Raw genomic sequence first — 25,152 nt, forward strand, 5'->3', positions numbered from 1 at the left:
GTTTTTAAATAAAAAATTGTGATTTGTGATGGTTGGCAGAATTTTGACCTCAATTATTTCCTCTATCAGAATGTAATTAGGCCGGGTTGATTTCGTTTTGTGCGGTGGGGAAATATTTTCCAATACATGGAATTGAGCGTTTAAAAGTATCATTGCTTCCAGAATTGCGCCGGGTGCTGTGTACCTATTCATCTGCAATATTGACTTGGCGGTAAGAGTTTGACAATTCTCCCAAATGAACGGCTTCTTTCGCGAACGCTGAGCGCTGCCAATGGGGTCAGCATATCTCTCAACCTATCTTCTATCCAGTATATTTGATGATAGTTTCAAAATAATGTCCCCGATATGTTGTTCAAATTAAACAATGAAGTTCATTAGTTTGGTGAATGATATCAAAGAGTGGCTCATCCGATTTTTCCTGATCCTTCTGACAATGGATTCCATTTCTCTTCCTTTTAGTTTGATAACGAAATTAGATGAACCAATATATTGTGGGAAGTAGGCACTAGTTGATCGCAAATGCCAGAAAAAAGTGCAAATATTATTTAGTAAACAGTTTTTACTGATACACCGATACTTCGGTACTTTTTTCTCGATATTCTTATTGCCCATAAATGTTCACCGATAAATGTCGGTGTATATTTATGAAAGATCAGTGTATATTTATAAAATCGGTGTGCACTTATCGGTGTGTATTTATGAAATACCTTCAGACCACTCCAAGGTTTCAATTTTTTCTTGCCATCGTAGATTATTGCGTTGCCAGTTCCCTGCTGATTCATCAATTTCTTCAACCGTCTACATTGAAATAACTCGACCTGTAAGCAATGCAATGAAAAGCTTTAAAGACTCTTGCACCAGTACATTGGACTCGAAAGAGCTCATTACCTCAATAACAGCCATTTCATTTCTAAAATGTTTTAACTTCAGCTTTATGACACAATTGACAAGGCTGTGCTCGACGCGGCCTCTGGTGAAGACGGAGGATCGCACCGTTAAGATCCAGCAGCAGTAAAATCAACGGAAAGATAGAATGGCCGCCCAATAGCTATGCTATGCTATGCTTCGAGAGCGGGCGCAACGACATAAAAACGAGCATCGCTGTCGGAGAAACAGATGCCGATCACGGGGCGAGCACACCTCGCCATGGAAACCGGCTCCGATCGTCACGCTCCACGACCGCGCTCCGTGCAGACTGATTGTTGCGAGAGGCGTAATTATCGGAGGGCTCCGCTTCCTAGGACATTCTTGCTCAGAGACGGACGGACGGACGCTGATGTATTGGAACGCGCACGACGGAATAAAACTCTCTGCGGCTCGCGTGGAGAGAGGAAAGGAGGGGGGGAGGGGGGGGGGAGGAGAAATAAACTCGAGACGTGGGATTGAATAAAAAAGCGAGGACGACCTCGGGAGGTTTCGGCTGTCCGACAGGCCTAGATATGCCACGATGGGACGATAGGGATTTCTTCTGCGATCGGGCGAGTGATACAACACTTTGAACATCGCGGCATCGGCAAGACAATAGAACATCGTAGCCCGAGAGCTAGAACATTCGATTTTTGATTGCGATCTTTTCGGAATTAGTAAGCATGTTTGTGTTCGTCGTGATGGAGGTACTATGACAAATTCTTAAATGACGCTATTTGGGCTGCTAATAATTGGTTTGAACCGAAATTTTCTATGGAAGAACCACCATAGTCTTTATCTCGGACGTGATTGCAATTATTATCGACCCGACTACGTTCCTCCGATTTCAATTTAGTATTTAGACATTTCAATGAAGTATAACTTTTTTGTCATTTGCGATTCTTATGTTACAGGTCTTGTTCGCATTCGATGTCAAATGTCATTGGAAAATTGGTTGCATTCGCAAATATAAAATTGATTTCATTTTGTCGTTCGATAACAGGTCGAAATGCATGACAGTCACAAAAACAACTTGCATGTATCCACTATCTATTTTTATCAAAGAGACCAAAATGTTAGCATGTTATTCGTAATATTAGGATTATTTGAATATATTAATTATGAATTTCTATAACGTGCTTAAAGCAGATTCCGGTAAAAATATTGAGGAAAAGTGCTAGCTTTTTTTGTGATCGTGAACATGCGTCGGAAAAAGACAGGAGACTATAATATTATTTTTTGGCTATTGGGTGTTTGACGTGAATTATGATCGCTTGTTTTCATCACTCATCTCCGGCTCTCTGCTGCAATTTTTCTTCGAATATTCATCATTTGGTCGCATTAATTATTGCTCTTATTGGAGCAGCGCGAACACTACGCAGGCCGCCATCATTTCATCCATACGGTAGGTGCATTTTTCGATCTTCCTGGGTTTTATTTCCCTTATCTACATCTTTAACTATAATGACTCACTTCATCTATCGAGCATACTGTAATTTGTGTATTTTTAAGCGCTGAGACATTTTTTGCTACATCTTTTAACGTAAAGATTACATCAGAGGTTCAGGAGTCGATTTAACTCTTTAACGCCAGCAAATTAGATTTTGTAGAAAGATTGTAATTCGATGGCTTCGCTGACGGTCGGTTTGCCAATCGTTCCGAAAATTAAGATAAAATACTTTGAAAATCGCTTTTAAAATATGATTAATTTTCGGAATGGAGAGCGAGAAAAAATTATTGACGGATAGAATATGATGTTTAGAATTGTTTGTTCTCGGTGTGGTCAACAGTGGACAATATTCGGAGGATGCAGCTTTGTTTTTTCATAGAATTTTAAGGGAAAAAAGATTGATGCCGGACGGAGGAAATTTCTCGAACTGTCGAAATTTTCTCGGGCCGAAATAAGTACCTTTTTAAATGCTGCCGATTTTATTCCAACTCGATCGGCTTAATGTTAATACCTTCTGAGAATCTGAGGCGTTCAAGACACAGCCAAATGGATTATCTTTTGTGTCAATGAGTGAGTCATTTTGTAATTTTACACGTACATGAATGAATTCGGTCCGGCTTAATGTTAATACCTTCTGAGAATCTGAGGCGTTCAAGACAGCCAAATGGATTATCTTTTGTGTCAATGAGTGAGTCATTTTGTAGTTTTACACGTACATGAATGAATTCGGTCGATGCGCACTTATTTAGTGCATTCGCGACCCCATCCCAAGCGCCCTCGCCACAATGCACGGTGCACTGTGAACAGCAGTCGCACGGCCTGCTACAGACAGTGACAAAACAAGAGACGCATCCTGTTCGAAATATTTCCGCTGCCTGGGGAGTTAGGATACTTACGATATTCTCATTTTTTCCTGCTTGGGAGCATTTTTCATGGTACAGTTGCCAACATTTGCCTTCATGAACATTTTCACTTGGAGGAATAGTTTTCCTGCATAATATTCGAGTCAATTTTGGTGAGACCATACGCTAAGTACTTGTGAACTTTCATGATGAGAGCGTTAATTTTAAATAACCCGTTCGCCGTGAGTTTTAAATGCTTTACTTTTCTGCCTCAGTGATGGCGGGGTCCTCGCTTACGAAGACCGAAGTCGAGGGTTCGAGTCCCGCCTAAGATGAGATTCACTGCCTGAGGCATGGTGGTGTGTGATTGTGAACTCACCCTTGTCGTCGTGGGGGTTGCCTGTGGGGCTGTGCCTATGGTGTGCCGTGGGGGGGCTGCCGGGGGACGCTGACGACGCCGAGGAGGCGAGGCTCAAGGCCCGGCTGAAGTGCTCGTCCACCACCGACGACACGTCCCCCGAGTAGTGCGTGAACACCACGCAGTTGGCAGACACGTACTGTGCGCCTGCCGACGTCACGCCACCGCTACCTGCTGACGTGGAGGGCTGCTGCGGGGCGCCGTTGTCCTTGCCGCCGCCCCTGCCGCTCCTCTGCCGCCCCCTTTCCATCTCTGCCTCGTCCATCTCGTCCATATCTCCGTCCGTCTCCTCCTCCTCCTCCTCATCCTCCTCTTTGGGCGCCCTCGTCTGCGGTGGCGCCTCTGCCGGCGCCGGAGGAGTATACGGCGCCGCCCCGCGGTCGTACTTCACCTGCGGAACCAAAAGAAACGCAAATGAGATCAAAATTACCGCGCGATATTCAGGGTCTTTACCCGACTCGTAGACATTTTATTTGAACGTAAGTGCGGAAACCAGTGGCGTAGTGGGGGCGAAACCACTGGCTACGCCACTGGTTTCGCCCCCCACCCCCCACCCCCCCCGAAATATAAAAACACAATTATTTTTCTTCATAAAAGATAACAAAATATTGAATAACCATGAATTTACAAAATATTTTTTTAACAAATGAAGTTTTTTCGATTATGAAAAGCATTAAAATTTTTAAAACCCTCTACCTAGTACCCTGTTTTTCAAAAATTTTCCCCCCTGATTTTGGACCCCCCCGAACGAAATTCCTGGCTGCGCCACTGGCGGAAACGTTTTGTTTCTTTGCTATATCCCCTCAGAGATGGGAAGTAAATGCTCAAAAGTAACCCTTAGCCACAAGGAGCGATTACATTCCAGGTGTTTTTTTACCTGTCATCGTTACATTTGAAAAAAATCAGCTGTTTTATGTAATATATTCATTGCTCCCTGAAAGTAATCGTTACTTTCCCATTATGACTGTACTGACAGGCGTTTGCAAAGAAATATGTGTAACCATGAATCCCTTCGCACGTAACTCTGCCAAAGTACAACTGAGAAGGCCTATTTACATTAGCACGCACTAGTTAGTATCTGATTGCATGAATGCTTTTGGTGGATCGGAACATGTGCGAATGCAAGAACCAAATAAGAACAGGTTCCATTTTATGCACATTGGGTGGTGACACGGGGCATTTTGGCGTTCATTTATTTAGACATCAACTCGAGCGTGTTCATATGTCGTGTAAATAGGCCTTGGGCGCTACAGTCGCAAGAGAAAACGGAGGAGAAGAGAAACTCGATATGCATCCCAGATCTCAATTCGGTCACCAATACGGCACCAATCCCCACATAATCGACTATCGATTTGTATCCATAGTATGGTTATAACTGCAATCGTATGACATGTGAATAAATACTTCTTTAAAAAAACTTAAAAAAAACACGCTTTTATTTCGCTTGGAACAAGTAATAAAAAAATATTTAAAAAAATGGACTAAAAAGTAAAAAATAATTTTTTATATGAATAGTTCAAAGAACATGGGTAATCCATAATATTTTCACTAATAAATTTTTGAAATGATAATTCAAAGAACCTGGGTAATCTATAATGTAATCACTAAAAATGAAAGCGTGGGGGTGGAGTAATATGTTATGGTGAGGCCCCCACGCTTTTATTTTTAGTGAAAACATTATAGACTACCCAGGTTCTTTGAATTATCATTTCAAAAATTTACTAGTGAAAATATTATGGATTACCCAGGTTCTTTGAACTATTCATATAAAAATTTAATTTTTACTTTTTAGTCTATTTTTTTAAACATTTTTTTATTACTTGTTCCAAGCGAAATAAAAGCGTGTTTTTTTAAGTTTTTTTAAAGAAGTATGTATTTTCTATTTTTTAGTCTTCCTATCTTGCAATCGAATACTGGACCACTTTCATAAGTTTTGTTTAACTTTAAAAGCCCACCTCGTTAGTTACTGATTTATCAGTTAACAGGTCCACCAGCGAGAAGGTGAGGTTTGGCACGTGATGTGAGAGGCTTTTAGCAGCAATGCTGCTTATATGACGCATCAAAATCTTTTTAGACCTTTTTTTTCGAAAAAATCCGCCATATTGAAAATTCCATATTTAAAATTAATATGTTTATAATGATCAAAATACACATTTAAGATGTTCGAAATTGGTAAAAAATTGTATTGTCACCGGGAATACGACTTCCTGTAAAGTTTCAGATCGATTGGTAGTCGGAAAGTGGTCGAATTTTCGATTGCAAGATTTGAACTAAACATACAAACAGACAGACAGAGTGAGTTAAATAAAAGCGTGTAAAAATGTGGGCAGTTACGTTCTCAGAGTCCCACGCACAACAACCCGGCTACTGCCTCAATAGGAAGTTTCTGATGAAATTCACGATTTTTTATTTAACAAACGCAACGTGCTGAACTATTGTATTTTAAGGAAAGGATCAGAAGATCCTTCTCTGTGATCTCGTGGGCAGTCTTCATCACTTTTAAAAAGAGTAACAGCGATCAGTTTCTTTTTGAAATTGTAACTGAATACAACCTCTAAAAAGTAACTGTGACTTGTCTTTGTTACTTTTCTTACGATAATACTCGATCCATCTGAGCTCCTAATTGCCTCCAACGCGGTAATCAGGGGAATGAAACGCTTTAGAACGAAGCACGTGCCACTCTTCATCACAGCGTTTATTGGTCCATTGGGAAGGAGGGCAGGTGAGGGCCAATTTTGAATTGGGTTGGACGCGTCGAGTGAGGAAGAGGCTCTCCGCGGATAAAAGCCACTCAAGACATGATCCATTGTGATGGTTCGGCATCGCGAAATTCGATGCACTGCGTGATCCAGAATAAATAAAATCCGTTAATTGATCTGTCAGCTTCAAGGATATTTGTTTGCTATATGTGGCGTCATTATAAGAAATAAAGGAACCTTCCGCTTACTCTTAGCTTTGAAGGGCACTCCGTATTAGCCTCAAGGACGGTTTACAGAAAACAATGCAAGAATTCATTGACCACTCTGAACATTTAGTGATAGAATGGCGAGTACATAATATGTGATCCAAATATGCTTAAATGACGGCATTTATCAAAAAAGTAACAAAAGGGCCTTATGACATGGCGAAATTAGCGTGTAAGGATTTGATCGATTTTGAATTTTTGGGAAATTTAGGGTTGCAAGGGCAGGTTGGTACTCCCGTTTATCGTGCGCCTTGTAACAGTGATTTGTTTGTTCTAACCGTGAATCGGGAAAGGGGACGTCTCGGAATGAAAATAAGCGTGGACGTAATGTAGAATTAAGAAGCTATATCCAGAGAAGACAGAGATGCATCTAAGAAGAAACGGCTCAGCTTAATTTGGAAGGCGCATGTTGTGATAGTTCTGCAGAAGAACGATAGATAGCGTCCTGTCCAAATTGTGAAGCAAAGTTCATTGTGGATATTAATTTATATTTATTTCATATTTCTTCCGTGAATCAGCGTTTGGAAGCGTCCGTCGTTGGGGTCAGGTGTTCGGGGTCGCGTCCAGCCACCATCTCCCGCCGTTTCACGCTGAGCGAGGGATGGCAGTTTCATCTTGGCCGGTCGAAACGCCTCTTGTTTCGAGAGGGTGTAATGAGTGAACCAATGAGATGGTCTCGTGAATTTAAGGCCTCCGCTGGAGAGGGAGACGACGACGCGCTCCTTTCCGTTTGGCCTCTTCGGATTTGATTTGTTCATCAGAATGAAGGGACCAGCAGCAGAACGTTCCACTAGCGACGAAGAATTGAAAACATCTGTCACCTGCTGCACCTCTGGGATGCTTGTGCGGGGAGGGGTTTTTTTAATCTTATTTAATGGTGTAAATATTGTCGTCAACGTAATTGATGTCGCCGGAGATTTGGTGAAAAGATAATAGGTGCACGTATTCATTAGCAAGTTTCAAGTTCATGCCATTGAAACTGGGTTTCTTAAAGGAGATCGGAAAGACACATTTCCTGGCTCGACGTCGAATGTTCCGCACAAATCGTTGGCACTCTCTCGAATTCCACGATTTCGTTTTCTGGGTTATCCCTCGTGCAAAACAATTGTCCACACCATTACAATTATTTCTAGTAAACTTAGGGCTCATACACCAATTGTATTTAACAATCGGGTTTGATAGAGTTGCAAAAATGAAAATAGGCGTTGCCAACTTCTCGAGCGGCAAAAAATCGTCGGCCTTCACCCCTCCGGCAGCTAGCAATAAGTCGATGACGCTACGAACTCTGGTCTCCTCGGTTTCCTAACTATCCCTCGGAATCGCACATCTCTTTCACGTGGCTTAAACTCTGGTGAGCATATTATTCCCAAAATGAGCGGATCACCTTCAACGAGTAAATGGACCAGAAGTTAAATGACGTCACCGCCTCATGAAAAGAGGGCGCAAATATAAGGATTATTTTTCATAACTCATTCTCCCTTTCATTGACCGAATTCATTCGATTGCGTTTTTGGGTCAGAGTGAACGACGCGAACTCAACGCAAACGATTCGCGATTCGTGAGGATTTAATATTTTCAAAGTTTTCCATGAAGCGCAGGGATTGCTTTGTTATTATTTCGTTCTTTCCTCGTTTCTTAGTATCATGTTCTCCCGGGCTCCAATTTCGCATGCACTGACAATTATAGGGTGGTTTCCTATTATTTTTTTATTGCCTTAATCGAAAGAGTATTACTCCAGGAGTACGCATTTCACACTTTTAGATTTTTAAATGAGGATATCTATTACTTGCGATTAAATGAAAAGTGAAAATTTTCAAGCGCACGAAAACGCGACGGATAAGTATGAATGCTGGGAAAAGCCCGTGTGACGTCGTTCTGGTTCCCGCTGTCGACGTGTGAGGTGACCTTGGGGCTAGGACATGTGCGCCGTTTCGATGCAGGCTGCTTGTAGGTAGCAGAGTACCCTGATAGCAGGTAGCGCTTGGCTAAAATAAGGATTATTAATACCTTATCAAACGAAGGAAACTTTCCGACCATAGGCGGTTTTAATAGGTGATTAAACTGGGATTTCTATAACCAAACAATTTGTATACTATGAATACACTAATGGTGGGTAACGAATCGCAATCAATGCCTTTCGTTTTCTTTGATGAAGGAAACTACCCCATTGAGCGTGATGGAAATGACGAGGGGCGTTGCGGGTCGTGGGTTGTCGGCGATCGGTGGCTCGGTGGCGGAGGGAAGCATCGGCCGACGGCCCCGCACACTCGCTCGCCGCTCCAATTGGCTGCACCCGCTAACCCACGCTTACCTTCCTGACAATTTCACTTGGCGCAAGTCGCCTCGCCCGCACTTTTTATTCTAGAGAAAAATGGATCTGTGGATTGTTGGGTGGATGGATACGTGCAGCGGCGGGTCCAGGATTTTTTTCTGGGATGGCCGCAAGGGTGTGACAGGGAGACGATCTTCTCATTCGTGAGATTGAAAAACAAGGTGTAATAATTACTGTGCGAAATATTCTCTTTGTTTTAATGCGAAAGTTTTTAGCATGAAATTATATGATTGAGGCTCTGTAACACACGCAAAACAACGTCATGGTAGCCGCATAAAAATTTTTGTTCATTCTTTAAGCGCCAGGGGGGAGGGGTCACGTGCCCTCGTGCCCCCCACCCCAAGCTCCCCTAAATCCGTCTATGGATGGGCGTGCCTTAATCTGCATTGCACTCGAGGCAATAGCTCACTAAAACGCTATCTCGTTCATTCTCCGCTGCTGCTAGCGCGGCGCAAAGTTTACGCCTTCTTTTGCCGTTCAAAGCCCCCATTCTAGTGATCATCGTTCGTAACTGCTTGGCAACTTGATATCCAAAGAATAATGCATCCTTCGCTCTGCCATCGAGGCACTAAGCTGAGTTGAACACCATTTTTGGCATGTCTGTAATGATGGCTCATGGTTTTCGGCGGCGTTAATTTGAAGATTTCTATTTTATTGGCTTCCGTCGCGTTAAACGTAATTTACGACGACTTTATCGTCCTCGGGTCGAGTGAAGTAACTGACGCTATCGACAAATCAAGCCGAAGGTTGAGTAGTATCGGAGAGGGTACGGCTCACGAATATTGCATTAGGGGATCCTCAAGTCGGCACCTTTAATTAATTGTCTTGTCGCCCACCGCGCATTGGAATGGGTTTACAGAAGCCCCCACTCGCGTCGCTGACAGGCACAGTGATCTGAGTTTCACGAAGAAATAAGGGATAATAGAAATGAATGTAATAGATATTTATTCATGTTCTGGATTAACCCTTGGAGCAAAACACAATTCACAATAATTGGCTCATCAAAGCACAAATTTCATGAAAATATCAAGTAATAACAATAAAGTTGTTTGATACACAAGTAATAAAGAAATGACACGTAAACAAGGAATTAAATTTAACAGCACACGGAATATGTTGGCTGTACCTTATGTAGGAGCTTACTTTCGCTCTCCATTGAGTAAAGCCATGTATAATTTATATTTAAATGCATGGTTAGTGCCCTTCTGTTTTAGATCCTCAGGGAGAGAATTCCAATATTTTGGATGCCGTTACTAGAAATGATTTCTGGTAGGTAGTTGTACGTGGAGTAGGATAATATAAATAGTCCTTTTTGCGAGATGACATGTGAGTGGTTACTGATCTGTTCATAAAGATTTCCCGGAGATAATTAGGGATTCTCTCTTTGAAAATCTTATAAAGAAGAGCACCGAGTAGATATTTTCTTCGGTTACAAATATTAAGCCAACCAAGGCTGATTCTGAACTGTGACGCATAAACATCCTTTCTTAAATTAAATACCTATCTTACACATGAATTAAGTAGCCTTTGTAACTTTTTATCCAGCTCCTTAGGCATGTCATTATAAACAAGACTACAATAATCAAAGGAAGATAACACTGTTCTGCAAAAAAATAGTTCAAAAAATGCCCTGCTTCAATTTAGGATGTTTCTGGCTGATTTTGGGTCGCTGAATCCGAAAATGACCTCCGTTTTTTTTCTATCACCCTCCATTTTTACGAGCAACCCCTAAATTGGGGAAAACAACCCCTTATCTAAACTTATCGCTTTTCAAGGGACTTTTACTAATGTTATCTGCTTCTGATTGAAAAAAGCTGACGTTTTAAGGCTGTTAGGGTCAAGAGAGAGACAAACTTCACAGGGGTTGAAAAGATTTAGGGGGTGAAAATTGAAAAAAAAACTTTAAATAATATTAAAATAATCATTTTTCTTCGTTTCTTACGGCATATGATATGGTAGCTAATGGAAAAGTTTTTAAGGGATGAATACACTGTTCACCCACCATCAGGGCATTTTTTGAACTACTTTTTTTTGCAGAACAGTGACAATTGGGTGTGTTGAGCGAATTTAATATAGATGATGATGTGACCTATTGAATGCAGAAAAGCAATTTGCTATTCCTCACAATTTCAAACATTATACTGCAAGATATCGGAGAAAAGTGGATCGCACTGCAGTCTTCATTTCGCCGCGGACATTGCTGAAAGCCGATTATAATGCGACATCTTCTAAGCGGTGAAATCGGGACTCCTCTATCCTCTCACCTTGGAATAGCTCATCCTAGACTAAGCCAAAGGAGAACATACAAGGCTGGGGAGTGGGGGGAGGGGTGGAATGCTTTCCCTTGGCTACCTAGCAATTCGAAGACTTTTTGTTCTGAGGTGGTCGAAGATAAGATCCGGGGTATGAGCCCGGGGCCTTTCGCTCAGCAGCCAACCCACTAAGCAACCACGCTCCGTGAATTATTATTATTATGAATAATTTTCATGTAAATAATTTCTGTTCTATACTCCAGTCATTTCAATTTCTACACGACGGTGGAAGAAAAGCAAACATTTAGTAATTGATGATACTTTTAATCAAACGCTGGTCGTCATTTTCAAAGTTTTCAATTCGAACCTCACGTGGGGAACACATACAGAGAACGTTTGCGGCATAGCCCAGAAGAAGTTAGGATTCGTCAGTCGTATTGTGGGCATCAGAAAGTAAAAGAAAGGTGCTATTTCGCACTCGTCCGATCGCACCTTGAATATGCAGCGAGCGTATGGGGTCCGGTGCAGTAAGACTTAATCCGCGAGCTGAATAAAATACAAAGGAAGGCTACGCGGTTCGTCAAAAACTGCTACGGGCGTACAGACAGTGTTACCCAGATGTTAAGCGAATTAGGCTGGGAGCCGCTGGAGACTCGGAGGCTGAGCGCTAAGCTTAGTCTGCTTGAACAATTGAGAATGAATATGTTTAAGAACGACACAGAGAACATAATATCAGAGCCACACTATATTTCCAGGTCCGATAGAAGCGAAAAATTAAGAGAGATTTTTTGCCGAACGGTTAGATATGGGAATTCATTTTCCCCCGAACAATAAACTTCGTTAGAAAACTTAATTTTTTAAATCTGTAAACGGCTGTTGTCCTAACATCCCCTGCCACAAGCCTTTTTATGGGGCTTGCGGGGTATTGTGTAGATGTAGAAGGTGCCGAAAACCAGCTTTGCACCCGTATTAGTACATGCATAGTATGTGTCTCTGAGTTGGAGTGGGGGGATGAAAATTCTTGGGGGGGGGGGGGCGGGCTCCGTATGCGGCACAAACAAATCTTGGCAGGTGTGGCCGAGTGAAGCAAATGCGATCGCAGCAGAAGCACATGAACGGCAAATGAGTTTGGGGGGCGGTGGGCGGGGGGTGGTAACGGAGGGTCACTAATTGAGGGAGGGCAATGGCTCAAAGGACTCAAATATACTTTCATTTAACAAAATGCAATGTTTGGGGGATTAGCAATTTCATCGTCCATCGTCTCAAAGTGTGAATAATCCCTAAGCAAGTGTTTTCTTTCGGTCGTATCAGGGGAGGAGTCGTCGATTGGGGGGCGGGTTAATGAGGTCTCCGCTGCCTCCATCTCGCATTCACGAAGTCTCCATTCGAGCGGAGTGAGTGCCTGAAATGTTTACGAGTGGGAGAGGGGGTGTGCAGGGGGGAGGGGTCGCTGCTTTTAAGCCCGGGAGGGAAAGTGACGGCGAAGATTGGAATGTTTTGGGTTTAATCGATCGTAGCAGAACTTTTCTGTCCGCATGCTTGTGGTATATTTGTTTCTTTGGTCCTTGACAAGAGTTCCATGGACGAAACAATTTGCGCATCTGTCGTACGTTGTGAGAGGAGCGTAATACAATATGCGAGTGAGAAACATCCTTGAAAATATATTCAATAGAAACTTTTAAATAGTATTTATGGGCCAATCCTGCTCGATTCACTACAAATTCCACCGAATTCATGAATTGTGAGAAGTTGTGATTGCGGGCGGAGTGAAACATAGTCTTCAGGAACAAGTTGCATGGGTTCAGAGTGAGTCTTTGGGAATGGACGTTGGGCAGTTGTATGTAAGCGGAAACTATTACGCCCTTAACAAATTACTCTTCAATGAGTCTTTCGAGCGTCTTCACTTCCTCCTAATAATAGGTTAGAAATTAGCTATGTTATATTAAAATTTGAAATTAATAAAATAGAATATAATGCACAAAAAAATGAATAAATACTTGTTTAATTCCAAAAAGCGAATTTATATCCGAAATACAAACAAACGAGAAGGAAGTTTGAAGAAATACAAGTTTGATTTTAAAAAATTCAAAAATTGAAATAAAATTAAATCAGTGCTTCAAACTGCAATCTGTTATTGCATTCAACTGCCTATTGTTTTAAGATAAATTATTTGCTTCCTCTTCACGCAGACAACATTTCAACACTGACAATGCAAACGCGCGCACCAATCAACTTTTAATGTTGCTTAATCTGTGTGGTTGGGGTGAGTGGGTAGGCATGGAGGAGCGCATGAGGGGCCAGGGGATGGTAATCGCTTGCTTCCCTCAATACTTAACGACATTTTCCCTGCCCCGTCGCCCACTTGCAAAAGTAACCTGTTTTTGTTAGACTTCGCACTGACGGGAATGATTTGGTTGGATTCCGTTACTGGTTAGGGGTATTAAATATTTCGGCGATGGAATGTAAGGAGGGAGGACCCCTGGTCCACATCGTAATTCAGGTGAGCGCGCGCTGCAAACGGCTTTCAAAAATATCCGCAGCACGGCGATGAGTCCACTTCTTCTCAACATTTGCGGTAGAACACTCCCGAAGGGCAGCATTAAAAAGTCTTGAAATTATTTGAAGCCATTAATTCCATTTGTTCTAAATTATGTCCGTTATATGTTTCGGTCAAAAGGCCTCATTTTTGCTGAATTGCGCTGTAAATGAGGATCGCTAAGCCAAGAGCGACGCGAGAGACGATTTTTCATTAATTACTTGAGATGTAATGTGTCAAGGGGGACGGGTGGAGAATCCCGTCCTCTTGAGTGACATTCTTGAATTCGGTTGACGTGGCTGAAGATGTGCTCACCATTGGCACATTGGTTGATCATGTGGGGTGCTGGAGAATTGCTCAGATGTGATTGAAATACGGGAGTTGGGTTGTTGGGAAGTTGGGTTACAGCCCGTTGACACTGTCATTTAAGCTTCTTGGCCCAACTCCACAATGAATCGTCTCAATGAGACATCAAGGAAATCTGCTGAACACAGAGCTGGTTTTGACTAGGGGAATTATTTTGTTTTACCTTTTTTTGGAAATCATTGGATTACTGGAATCGATTTCTGCATACATGACTGCGTGCTGTCCTTTTTTTTACAGAGCCCAAGTGGCAGAGTAACATCTTGCTACACCACTATATCCTCCATCAATGATAACAATTTTTATCGTCTAAGAGATATTAACCGGTTGCATCATTTTGACGCCTATTTTATGAATTATTTCTATATAAATTTAGGAAGTAACAGTGGTGTAATGGTGCCGAAACGCCGTTTAAGCACTGGTTAACGAAAGACGTAATACTCGAGTAACACTTTTATCAATTTTGCTGCCTCAAAATTTCTAATATCGTTCAACCATAACCAAAACAAAAAAATGTAATAAAATGTGAATGATAAGTTGTAATAAAAAGTACACACAGAGTAATATTTCACTTCTAATAATTAAGTAATTACTTGCGTTCCGGCACTGCTAATTTTGCCATGACGTCATTGGGTGGGTACTAATGAAATGACGGAAAGAAGACATCATTGTGCACTCAATTTCTGGAAACTGATTCCGCACACTGCTATGAGAATAATTTGCTGGCCAAAAATTGATCTCTTGCTATAACATAACTTGATTTATGTTTTATTTGAATCAATTTTTTTATCAAAGACAGCAACATCGAATTTTGATTTAAAGGGTTGTTTATGAAACCTTTTTGTCATTACTTGTTGTTTTATCAAATTTCAGTGACCAAAGTGTTACGAAAATTATATATCTCTTTTATATCATCTTAGGATGGAGAGGTGAAGGTAGTATTGGCGACATAAGATTGATATCTTTTAGATAAATAAGCGATGTACGTGATTCTGCTACGGTTTAGTCTAATCTGTGAAACGTGTAGCACTTGCAGTGAAGAGAGCATTCTGTCTCTCTGCTTGCATCAATCGAAATCTTGGAGGAATCTTCGGTTTCATATTTCGATAGCTCTCTTAATTAGTCTGCGTTGTATGGCCTGAGACTTACGAAATGATAGCATTAGTTTTAAACAGGACACCAGCGACGGTAGTGCACTGGTCGAACCAAGGCCTAATAGCTCCTGGTTTTTAAAGTAGTATACCGGGACTAGCCACGGTGATAACTTGTACGGGAGTCACCCGCAATGCACAATCGTGCGAAAGATCCACAGAGAAAAAATCATCCGCCCGGTCATCATCATCCCGGTCAAGGTGGATGATTTTTACTCTGTGGATCTTTCGCACTAATAGCTCCTCATTGTCTAATGCTTTTTTTTTCAGCTCCGGAGGATTCGTTGTGTGGCCAAAATGCTCACACCGATCAGGGAGAAGTCAGGGGAATAATTATAGGGACTGCAAGTCAGGAAAAAGTCAGGGAATGGTCGAAGAAATAATGCAGAGGCGCAGCGGAAAGGATGAAACGTCACAGCCCTCTACATTACCTCATAATAACAACGAAGCGGAAGTAGTCACAGCAGCCAACCATTGCAGCATAGCTAATGGCGTAACTCGACTGTGTACAAGCATAGGCGCCGAGATGCGTGGAATTTGTTTGTACTCAATATTCTAATCACGAGAAATTGACGATTCGACAGCAACATGCATGTTAAATTAATCCATACATAATGTCAGGGTCTTCGCTTTATTTCCGGCGTTGTCGCGCGAAAAATTTTACTATTTTGGTTCTCATAGAATCTGGATCACATAACCGCTCTTCTTGAATGCCCGATCGCCCAATTTAGAATGCTGCGATGTAACTAACAGCAACAACAACTTCGCTTTCGGGAAATCTGGGTAAGTACTTGCTCCTTGATAACATTAGCACACCAATAGGGTAGTTTCCTGTTATTATTTTATTGCCTAAATCGAAAGATTATTACTCCTGGAGTACGTATTTCACGCTTTTAGATTTTTAATTGACTATGCCTACTCTTTGCGATTAAATGAAAAGTGAAAAATTTCAAGCGCGCGAAAACGCGACGGCTAAGTATGAATACGGGGTACACCCCGTCGTTCTGGTTCCCTATGCCGCAAGTGAGGTGACCTTGGGGCGAGGCTTTGAGCGCTGATACGACGCAGGATGCTAGCAGGTAGCAGAGTACCCTGCTAGCTGGTAGCACTTGGCTTAAATAAGGATTATTAATACATTATCGAACTAATGAATCTTTCTGACCATAGGCAGTTTTAATAGGTGATTATTGAAACATGTTTCCCTGAGCGCTGTGCCTTATGCATGCATTGGTAATCTCAGACGATGTAAAACTCCTATCTACTCGTATAGAAACTAGGTCCCTGTGACGTCACGTGGAGTGCCATCGCATGGGCGACAATCTGGCCTTTTTCAAATGAAGATAAAATTGACCCTTGCTATTCGTCTAAACCGGTATTTCTAAAACCAAATAATTTGTATATTAAAAATACACTAATGGTGGGTAAGGAATCGCAATCAATGCCTTTCGTTTTCTTTGATGAAGGAAACTACACTTTTGTACATTATATGTACATATTTCCTAATTGCATGTTAAGGGATTCGTCATTGAAATGAGTTGAATGAGTAGTGACTGATGCATTGAGTTCACTTTTAAAGGTACTTGGTCATTTTTCACGCACTCATTGTCAGTGGAGTATCCAGGGGGAAGGGGGAACAATTAATTCTTGCAGAAAAATATTAACATATAAAACAAAAATCTTTCAATCCAACAACAAGCTACTTATACTAAAACAGCTTTCCGATGACACATCGATTGTACGTCAAAATAGGAGAAAGTGTGTTTTATAGATGAAAATGTTCACCTTTTCCATGGAGGAGAGTTCAACCCCCTAGACCCCCCGGGCCGTGCCCCCCCCCCCCAGCACATCGTCCTAGCTACGCCCCACTTAATGCACTGCTCACACTTAATGTCTCTAGGGAGTTTATTAAATGGGCAAGAACACTGAGCTTTGGAGCATAAATGTAATTTGAATGTAAATGTAATTTGAAGATATAACTACTTTTGTTTGCAAATCCTGGTAATATAGGGGCGATCATTGCTATCGGCTGCGTAATCTTTGATGCTAAGTTTTGAATGAGCAATAGCATTGACCATAGAGTGAACTGGGAGAGGGGAGAGTACGTAGGCATTTGAGTTTGGGGAAAAAAGAGGCAGGGGGTGGAGAGAATATCTTGCAGGTTTTACACCTGGGACGGTTGCAAGGTGAGGGTGTGGTAGTGGAAACTAAACTGCGATTTTTGAAGAGGGCGGGTGGCCTACTTAAATGCCTACCGATTTTCCCCTCCACTACCTGTACGTCCACCAATATCATTTACCTCCTTCATTGCAATTTCTGCCCCGCTCTCTATGTCGGCCAATGCACCACCCCCCTCAACCCAGAGCCGGCCTTAGGGCGGGGCGACCGGGGCGACTGCCCCGGCCCCCGCGCTTTGGGGGGCCCCGCGTTCGTCAAAAAAAATTAAAATATACGGTAGTTTCAAAACGCTATTTCAACTATTACTGTATTGCTAAGTCCGTGCTAGACAAAAAATAATACTATGAAAAAGGAATAATAATGCAGTAATTTAAAGTAAAAAGCGCGCCTTTTATGTTTATTTTACGTTATAACTTTATGAATAAATATAATTATAAATTTTATTTGCATTATACTATTTTGAACTCAACTTATCATAACGGCGTAATTGCGAAGTCTGAATTTGGGAGGGGAACACATACTTAGCCAGAGAGTGGTAGGGATTCAAAATGCTCGAGTTTGTAGATGGGGTATAGAGTTTAATATTTTAAGTGAAGGGCCCCGCACTGAAGGTTCGCCCCTAGCCCCGTACCTGCTAGCGCCGTCCCTGCCTCAACCTCAGAATTAATAATCACCGCGTCTCCTGCTGTCCATCATCCCCCCACGCATCTCTCCCCGTACCCGCACATTGTTTGTCGTACGACTCCGTCAAAGTTTCAGTCATTGCCTCCCTCCCTCCCACCGACTTCGCCCTCAATCTCCACACCCTCGAATTGGCGTGCATTTGGCACTTGCAAGCCAATAGCTTTCCGGGGTTGAACGTCTCATCCTAATGTCTCACCCTAACCCCCTCCCCCATACACCTCTTCCCTCTCCACCTTTTTCCCTTGTCCAGCACACTCCTTTCCTCCCCATTCTGACTCAGGCTGACGAAGAAGTCACCACTTCGAAAGCTCCCAGTTTTATTTTCCCGTGTTAGTGTTACTCCCATCAACAGAGCACCATCCTCAACGCGTCGGCCATATTGGCAAATCACGTCAGCGACTTCAGCGTCGCCAATGGTGATTTGAATCTCGAATAATAAATTGTAAGTAACTTTTTGCTATTTTCTGTCGGCCTTAGGGATTGGATTAGAAAACACACCAAAACGATTTTGATTCGTAGATTCAATTTTGAGCTCTCCCATGTTAATCGACTATCTAGCTTAAATTTGTTTGGCTAAAATAGAGAAGCTAATAATGAACTATTCTGTTTGTCTGATAGTTACTTTAAATTTATTTTGTATTTTAAAATATGAAGACAGCAATAAATTGCACTCCATGCATATTTTCTTAAGGGAGCGTGGCGTTCTCTGCACGTGATCACACATCTCTACGTGACGTGATACGCACTTCCGTGTGATATGCAAGTATTCAGGTTCCATGGCTGAAGCTTACTTATATCTTGTAAATGTTCTGGTAAGTATAAAGATAAATGGGGATTATCAGGAGGATAGTGTTAGCAAATTAAGCCCGTCGTTGGCAAAAGGGTGCAAAGTAAACACCACATTCATGCATTAATTTATTATCAGTTGGGCTTCTTGCATTTGTTTTTAATTACTCAGCGCTGATAGAAAACAATTCAGCTGCATGAGCAATGATTAGAAGTACGCGAGAATCTCACTTTCATTTTTATTTTATCGCACCTCCAATAACAGTATATCGCATTTTGTAGCGTCTATTTTTTATTTTCATAATGAGGTAGATCACGATAAAATGTAGTGAAACACAGTTATATGACAATATAAAGAATATTTTAAATAACTACGTTGTAGAACAATAATAAATTAAGGAATAAGACATATACAAGGCAAGACAGTGGCGGAGGTGTAGCTTGCCCGCGCCCACTTGTATTTCGCGGCCACGTAGAGTCCCAGCCAACTAGCAGCTGGCCAGTCGCTCACATGTTTTAAGCGGCGAGTGTCGGTGGAGCATTTAAACTGCGCTCGGAACTAAATGTACGAATTTTGCCGTCAAAAAGGCAAATTTGCGTAAAAATATCATAAAAGTCCAGTCATCGCATCTATATCGCATTTGCGATTTTCACGCATCTCGAGCAATGATCCTTGCCGTGGGGATCGAAGTTATCCGCCGACCATTTTCCGCTTGTGAAGGTGATGAAGGAAGTGAAGAGCACGCCCCTTGACGTTTGCAGGTATCGTGAGGGTTGGGCGTGGGAGTTCGTCAGGGTGCGTTGGCAAGTGTCGCACGCGGCGCGGCCACCTGCCGCGCCCGCCACCGCTCCCGACCTCGTGCGAACCGTGAAATGCGGAAACGAGTCCATTGCGAGCGATGCGCCGCGTCGCGAGGCCACGCCGCCCTCGGGGGACCACGCACGTGTGCAGTGTCACAATGCACGGCCACGCACTTGCTCATTGCATTGAGATGGAGGAACAGCGAGGTAGAGAGAGAGAGAGAGAGACAGGCATTTGATCTTATTCCTCGCCAATCACTCGAGCTATTCGCAGCGACAAGTCAACGGCCTTGTCTAACATCAGGGCCCTTTCGTTCGGCACTCTAACTTAATTGGATAATTATATTTGGAAAAAAATCAAGTATTTATGAATGAATCGATCCTTGAATCGATTGGAAGAACAATATATCTCGATGAGTCATTATTCTTATGTGTTTTAGAATCGGAACAGTTCTCCACTCTTCTTGAATGCCAGATCATCCTCATGCGTTTAATAAACCCTAAAAAAAACTGTAGATCTTATCTCTTATCCCGGTGAGAATGTGGGGGTGGGCGTTTAGCCTAACAATGACGGACTCCGCCTTTTTCATGCTGGAAGCTTTGGCGAGAACTGGACTCGGTGACGTTGAGAGATTGGTGGGAGGACTGTGGCAGCTAGGCGGCTGCTGGTCTCCTTGGCCGTTGAATGAATCAGTGGCAGCGAGTGTTGCGGAGCGCATGGAATGGCAGTGTCTCGCATACAGAGCGAGTTTTTCGGGGCGTTCCCTGCCGTGCGAATGCCATGTCATATTGCACGCATCACGACTGTCATTCGTCACTTGGGGAAGTTACGGCTACATCCATTCCCTTTCACGACTGATTGGTGTTTTACGTGTGCATCATCATCATCATCATCTTGTGGTGCTCTGCCCGTCTGCAGGTCCCCCGTACCAATGTTGTCTCCATTCCCTCCTGTCTCCGACCATCTCCTCGAAGTCTCCATATCTTCCAATTTTTATATTGTCAATGAACTTCAGCCTTCTCCTTCCCCTTCTTCTGATCCCTTCCACCGTTCCCTCCAAAGCTACTTTCAAAATTCCATTCCCTTTCATCAAATGTCCCAGCCAGTCACCCTTCCTTTGCTTTATTTTGTCCATCACCGTTCTTTTCTCCTCTATCCTATTTAACACTTGCTCATTCCTAACTCGATCCGTCCACCGTATTCCCTCCATCTTCCTCCAAACCCACATCTCAAACGCCCCAATCCTGTCCCTGTCTCTCTTCCCCATCGTCCAAGTCTCACATCCATACATAAACATACGTGTGCATGTACAGTCAATTTCAGAAGTCGGTCCACATAGTTGGCGTAGACGTCTTTCTTATGCTCCAAAATCGACCTCCGCGTATTGATTACGCGTTCCTTGTCCACCGAGGATCCATTTGAATTGATTGGGTTCTGCATATGGTGCAACTTGACTACTGTAACCCTCGATAAGAGCCCCAAGCACGATTTCTGGCGAGTAACCGTAACCAGTAGCTACGCTCGAGGAAGGGAGAGGAACATCTGAGTTGTTTTGTAAACTTATACATCACGTATTGGACAAATAAAATTTTTGGAGCATATCGAGAATAATACTCCAATGTTATTTTCTCCACATAGACTCGTGAAAAATACGTAAATGTTAATATTGTCGCTTACGTCACGGTTTCTATCCATGCTCGCATTCACTGGCGAAGGATTTGCAGTCATTTTTCAATGTTTATTTATTTATTTTATTTTATTCTCAACCACCGGATACAGCTTTACGAGTTTTACACCGGGGTGTTCAACAAATGTAACAAGTAAACGTACACAAACGACCATGCCCTGGACCGGGGAAACCTACCCAGACTCGAACCCGCGACCTCTTGTTTGGCAGGCGAGAACGTTACCCCGCCGCCACCGAGGCCGGCCGGCCGGTTTACGAGTGAAATAGCAGTTACTCCCCAAGTTTAAGTTTATTCGGAAAACAATCAGTGCCTACATTTCTTACTTAGTTTTACATACTGCAACTTATTCCCATCCTGTAAGTAGAAAATAAGACTTTTCTTTTACAGTGCTTTAATTTTTTACCTGGAAAAAACTACCGGTAAGGAAATTGTTTTATGAGAGAAGATAATTTTTAATATATTTTTCAGATGAGCAATTGTATTGTCTTTAAAGATAAATATAATTTTTAACTGAAAGAAGAAACAAGATATTAATGGGCATAGAGTAAAATGAAAGGCTTTAAGACCACAGTGCGTCGTAAGACGTGTTGTCCTTTTCTTTCAGGGGGAACTCGCTCATTAGTATTGTTCAGTGTCTTTTTTAATAGTGCGAGCAGCATCAGCGTGGCATTATGAAAATGAGGCAACAGTTATTTATGATGGTCATGGAAAATCATGATTTACCTGCCCTTCTGAAATGAAAAACGGAGAATATATGATTATTATTAAGTGTATCCTGATAATGTAGGATTACATGGAAGATTTTACGAACCACCCCACCTACGTCCCTCCCAACTGGAGCTTACCCTGACCACTTTAATTAACAGTATCGCCCATTCGCTTTAGTCCCTTTCATTCTGTCCATATCCTTACTTTCATCCTTCCCCTCCTCCAAATCTCTCCACCATGGATAGCACTTCTTCATTTCCTTTCCTCTCCGTCCATCTCACCATTACCGTTCTCTTTTATACTCACACATCACATGCCTTGTCTTTTGCCTGCATCTTTTCTCGTCCCTCTTTCGTCGTTGTCTAAGATTCCGAACCGTAAAGCGCCACATCCCAAGCAGCATACTTGGTAGCAAATAAATATAATTTATATTAATTGCGCACAAATAGTCATAGGGTACCCTACATGGTATATTTTTATTGGATGAAAATTGTGCATGCGTAGTTCTGTGTTATTAGGAATATGAGCAGTGTTTGTTCACCCGTAAGACTGACTCAAGGTATTCACAACGGGAGTGTAAGTTCTATTATTGCTGTGAAAACACTTATAAATAATCATTTGGTGGAAATAGACATGTATGATATCATCAAGCGCCAATTACAACTGATTCTAGGAGGAAAAAAGAAACGAAAAAGTCTAAGCGATGCGGTTTTGAATTTATTGTACTTAAACTTGCAAATTTATTAGAAAAAATGGTTAAGAACGATGAACTGCGGGATGCTCATCAACGTCCTTGTTGGCCCTAGTGATTAATTTCATGGTCGATCAATGCCGTTGGCAGGGGGGAGGGGTGGGTGGAGAGTGGTCGGTGGCAGGGGCTGCGAGTGCCGTCTGTAGCACGGCCAGCGAGGACGCGCATTCATTTCCGTGCAAATCGCATTCTATCGCTGTCCTGACCCCGATTGTGAATTTGCTCCCGTGTCTCATACGAGACGACATTCCGAACGGACGGCTTGTTGGAGTGAAAGGCATTAGGTGTGCTTGAGGAGGACGTCGACGAGTGTTGGCTGACTGAGCAGCGGACGGACGGAGTGGTCAGCAGATTCGTCCGTTCCTTCAACTCTGTTTCTCTTCGTGAGCACACGCGCACGAGTCGCGAGTTTCCCGTCCAACGGAGCCACGCCACGCTCTCTTACGTCGAAGCCTCTCCTCTTCTACGAAGTGGAACACTGCCCAAAACCAATCTTAAGATTGACTACTGTTTACAGTAACGAAAACCAGATTGAAACACACAATGCCCGAGCGACATCGCAAAATCTTTCGAAAAATAATTAAACAGAACACAAAATACAATACTTGAACCTCTCTGTAACTTAAAATTAAACCCACATTTCAACTACAATACACCGCAAAGGCCTGTTTACACGGAACATTGACACGTACGGGTTAATGTCTAAACGTATGAGCGCGAGAATAAACGCCAAAATGCACAAAGTGTAACCACCCAAATTGTGCGAATGCATGCACAGAAAATAGAACCTGTTCTAATTTGGTTTATGGATTCGTACCTGTTCCGTTCCACAAAAATCATTCATGCAACAGACATTTACTCGCACGGGTATCGTGTATATAGGCCTTAAAAGTCGATAACGCATCCTACACAATAATGCACGAAAAACAGACATTTAACAAAATAGTGCCATAACTCACATAAAACGCCAAACACCGAATATAAGCAATGGCTGAACATCGCGTATATTACTGTAAACACAGTTACAAAAATAGCGTTGCGTAGCTTAACGTAACATACGCTTTGAATTTACAGGCTCTAGTCAAGACATACGAAGTCCGCGCCAAGCGAAATTCAATTAGTTTCATGCCAGAGATTCCACGCCTACGAACTTATCAAGAGTTGCCAATCGCGTTCATTTCAAATAGGTCAGGCTACGTTGGTAACTACATCTACACACAACCCCGCAGATCGCGCCGTTGATAAAAAAAGAAGAAGACGGCAGGTGATGAGCGGGCCCTCTCTCTCTCTCTCTCTCTCACCTCACTCCGGTATTTAATAATAGGGTAGTATCCTCCATCAAAGAAAACGAAAGGCATTGATTGCGATTTCTTACCCACCATTAGTGTACTCATAATATACAAATTATTTGGTTTTAGAAATACCGGTTTAGACGAATGGCAATGGTCAATTTTATCTTCATTTGAAAAAGGCCAAATTGGCGCCCATGCGATTCCACTCCACGTGACGTCACAGGGATCTAGTTTCTATACGAGTAGATAGTAGTTTTACATCGTCTGAGATTACAAATGCATGCATGAGGCACAGAGCTCAGGGAAATATGCCTTAATAATCACCTCTTAAAACTGGCTAATGGTCGGAAAGTTTCCTTCGTTTGATTGGGTATTAATAATCCTTATTTAAGCCAAGCGCTACCTGCTAGCAGCCTGCGTCGTATCAGCGCTCAAAGCCTCGCCCCAAGGTCACCTCACATGGCAATAGCGGGAACCAGAACGACGTCGCACGAAGTTTTCCCAGCATTCATACTTAGCCGTCGCGTTTTCTCACGCTTGAAAATTTTCACTTTTCATTTAATCGTAAGAAGTATACATCGTCATTCAAAAAATCTAAAAGTGTGAAATTCGTAATCCAGGAGTAATTATCTTTTGATTTAGGCAGTAAAAAAATAATATGAAACCACCCTATTGGAGCCCTTCGTCGGAGTTCGGAGGGAAAATGCATCCCTCCACCGATCCCCTCGGGAAATTGCCAATCTTGTTAGATAGTTTCTGTCGAATGTACCTATGGTGAGGTTATAAGATGATTCACTCGTTGTCGCTCTGAAAGGTTCTTGAGAAATCCTCAATTTCTCAAGCAGTCTTAGGCTAGCGCGTAGCCTCCGAGTCTACATCGGCTGCCAGCCTGACGCGTTTAACATTGCGCTAAGCTTTCTGTATACCCGCTGTAGTTTATGGCAAATAAATATGTAGCTTTCCTTAGTATTTCATTAAGTTTCAGTTCTTCTGCACGGGATCCCATGTGCTCGCTGAGTATTCGATGCGAAGCCAGACATGTGTTTCACTA

The 25,152-nt window shown here is 42.4% G+C and overlaps 1 protein-coding gene across 1 annotated transcript in view; it reads right to left on the reverse strand.

Moving 5' to 3' along the window:
* Positions 1 to 25,152, reverse strand: part of LOC124161460 (transcription cofactor vestigial-like protein 2) — a gene marked incomplete at its 3' end in the record, with an annotated part of 141,104 nt that overhangs the window by 78,754 nt on the left and 37,198 nt on the right. The window contains exon 2 of the mRNA XM_046537782.1: positions 3,578 to 4,007. Within this exon, the coding sequence (XP_046393738.1) occupies positions 3,578 to 4,007 (430 nt within the window). The remainder of the gene's footprint in view (positions 1 to 3,577; positions 4,008 to 25,152) is intronic.

Source organism: Ischnura elegans, chromosome 6, assembly GCF_921293095.1.
Source record: "Ischnura elegans chromosome 6, ioIscEleg1.1, whole genome shotgun sequence".
NCBI classification, from domain to species: Eukaryota; Metazoa; Arthropoda; class Insecta; order Odonata; family Coenagrionidae; genus Ischnura; species Ischnura elegans.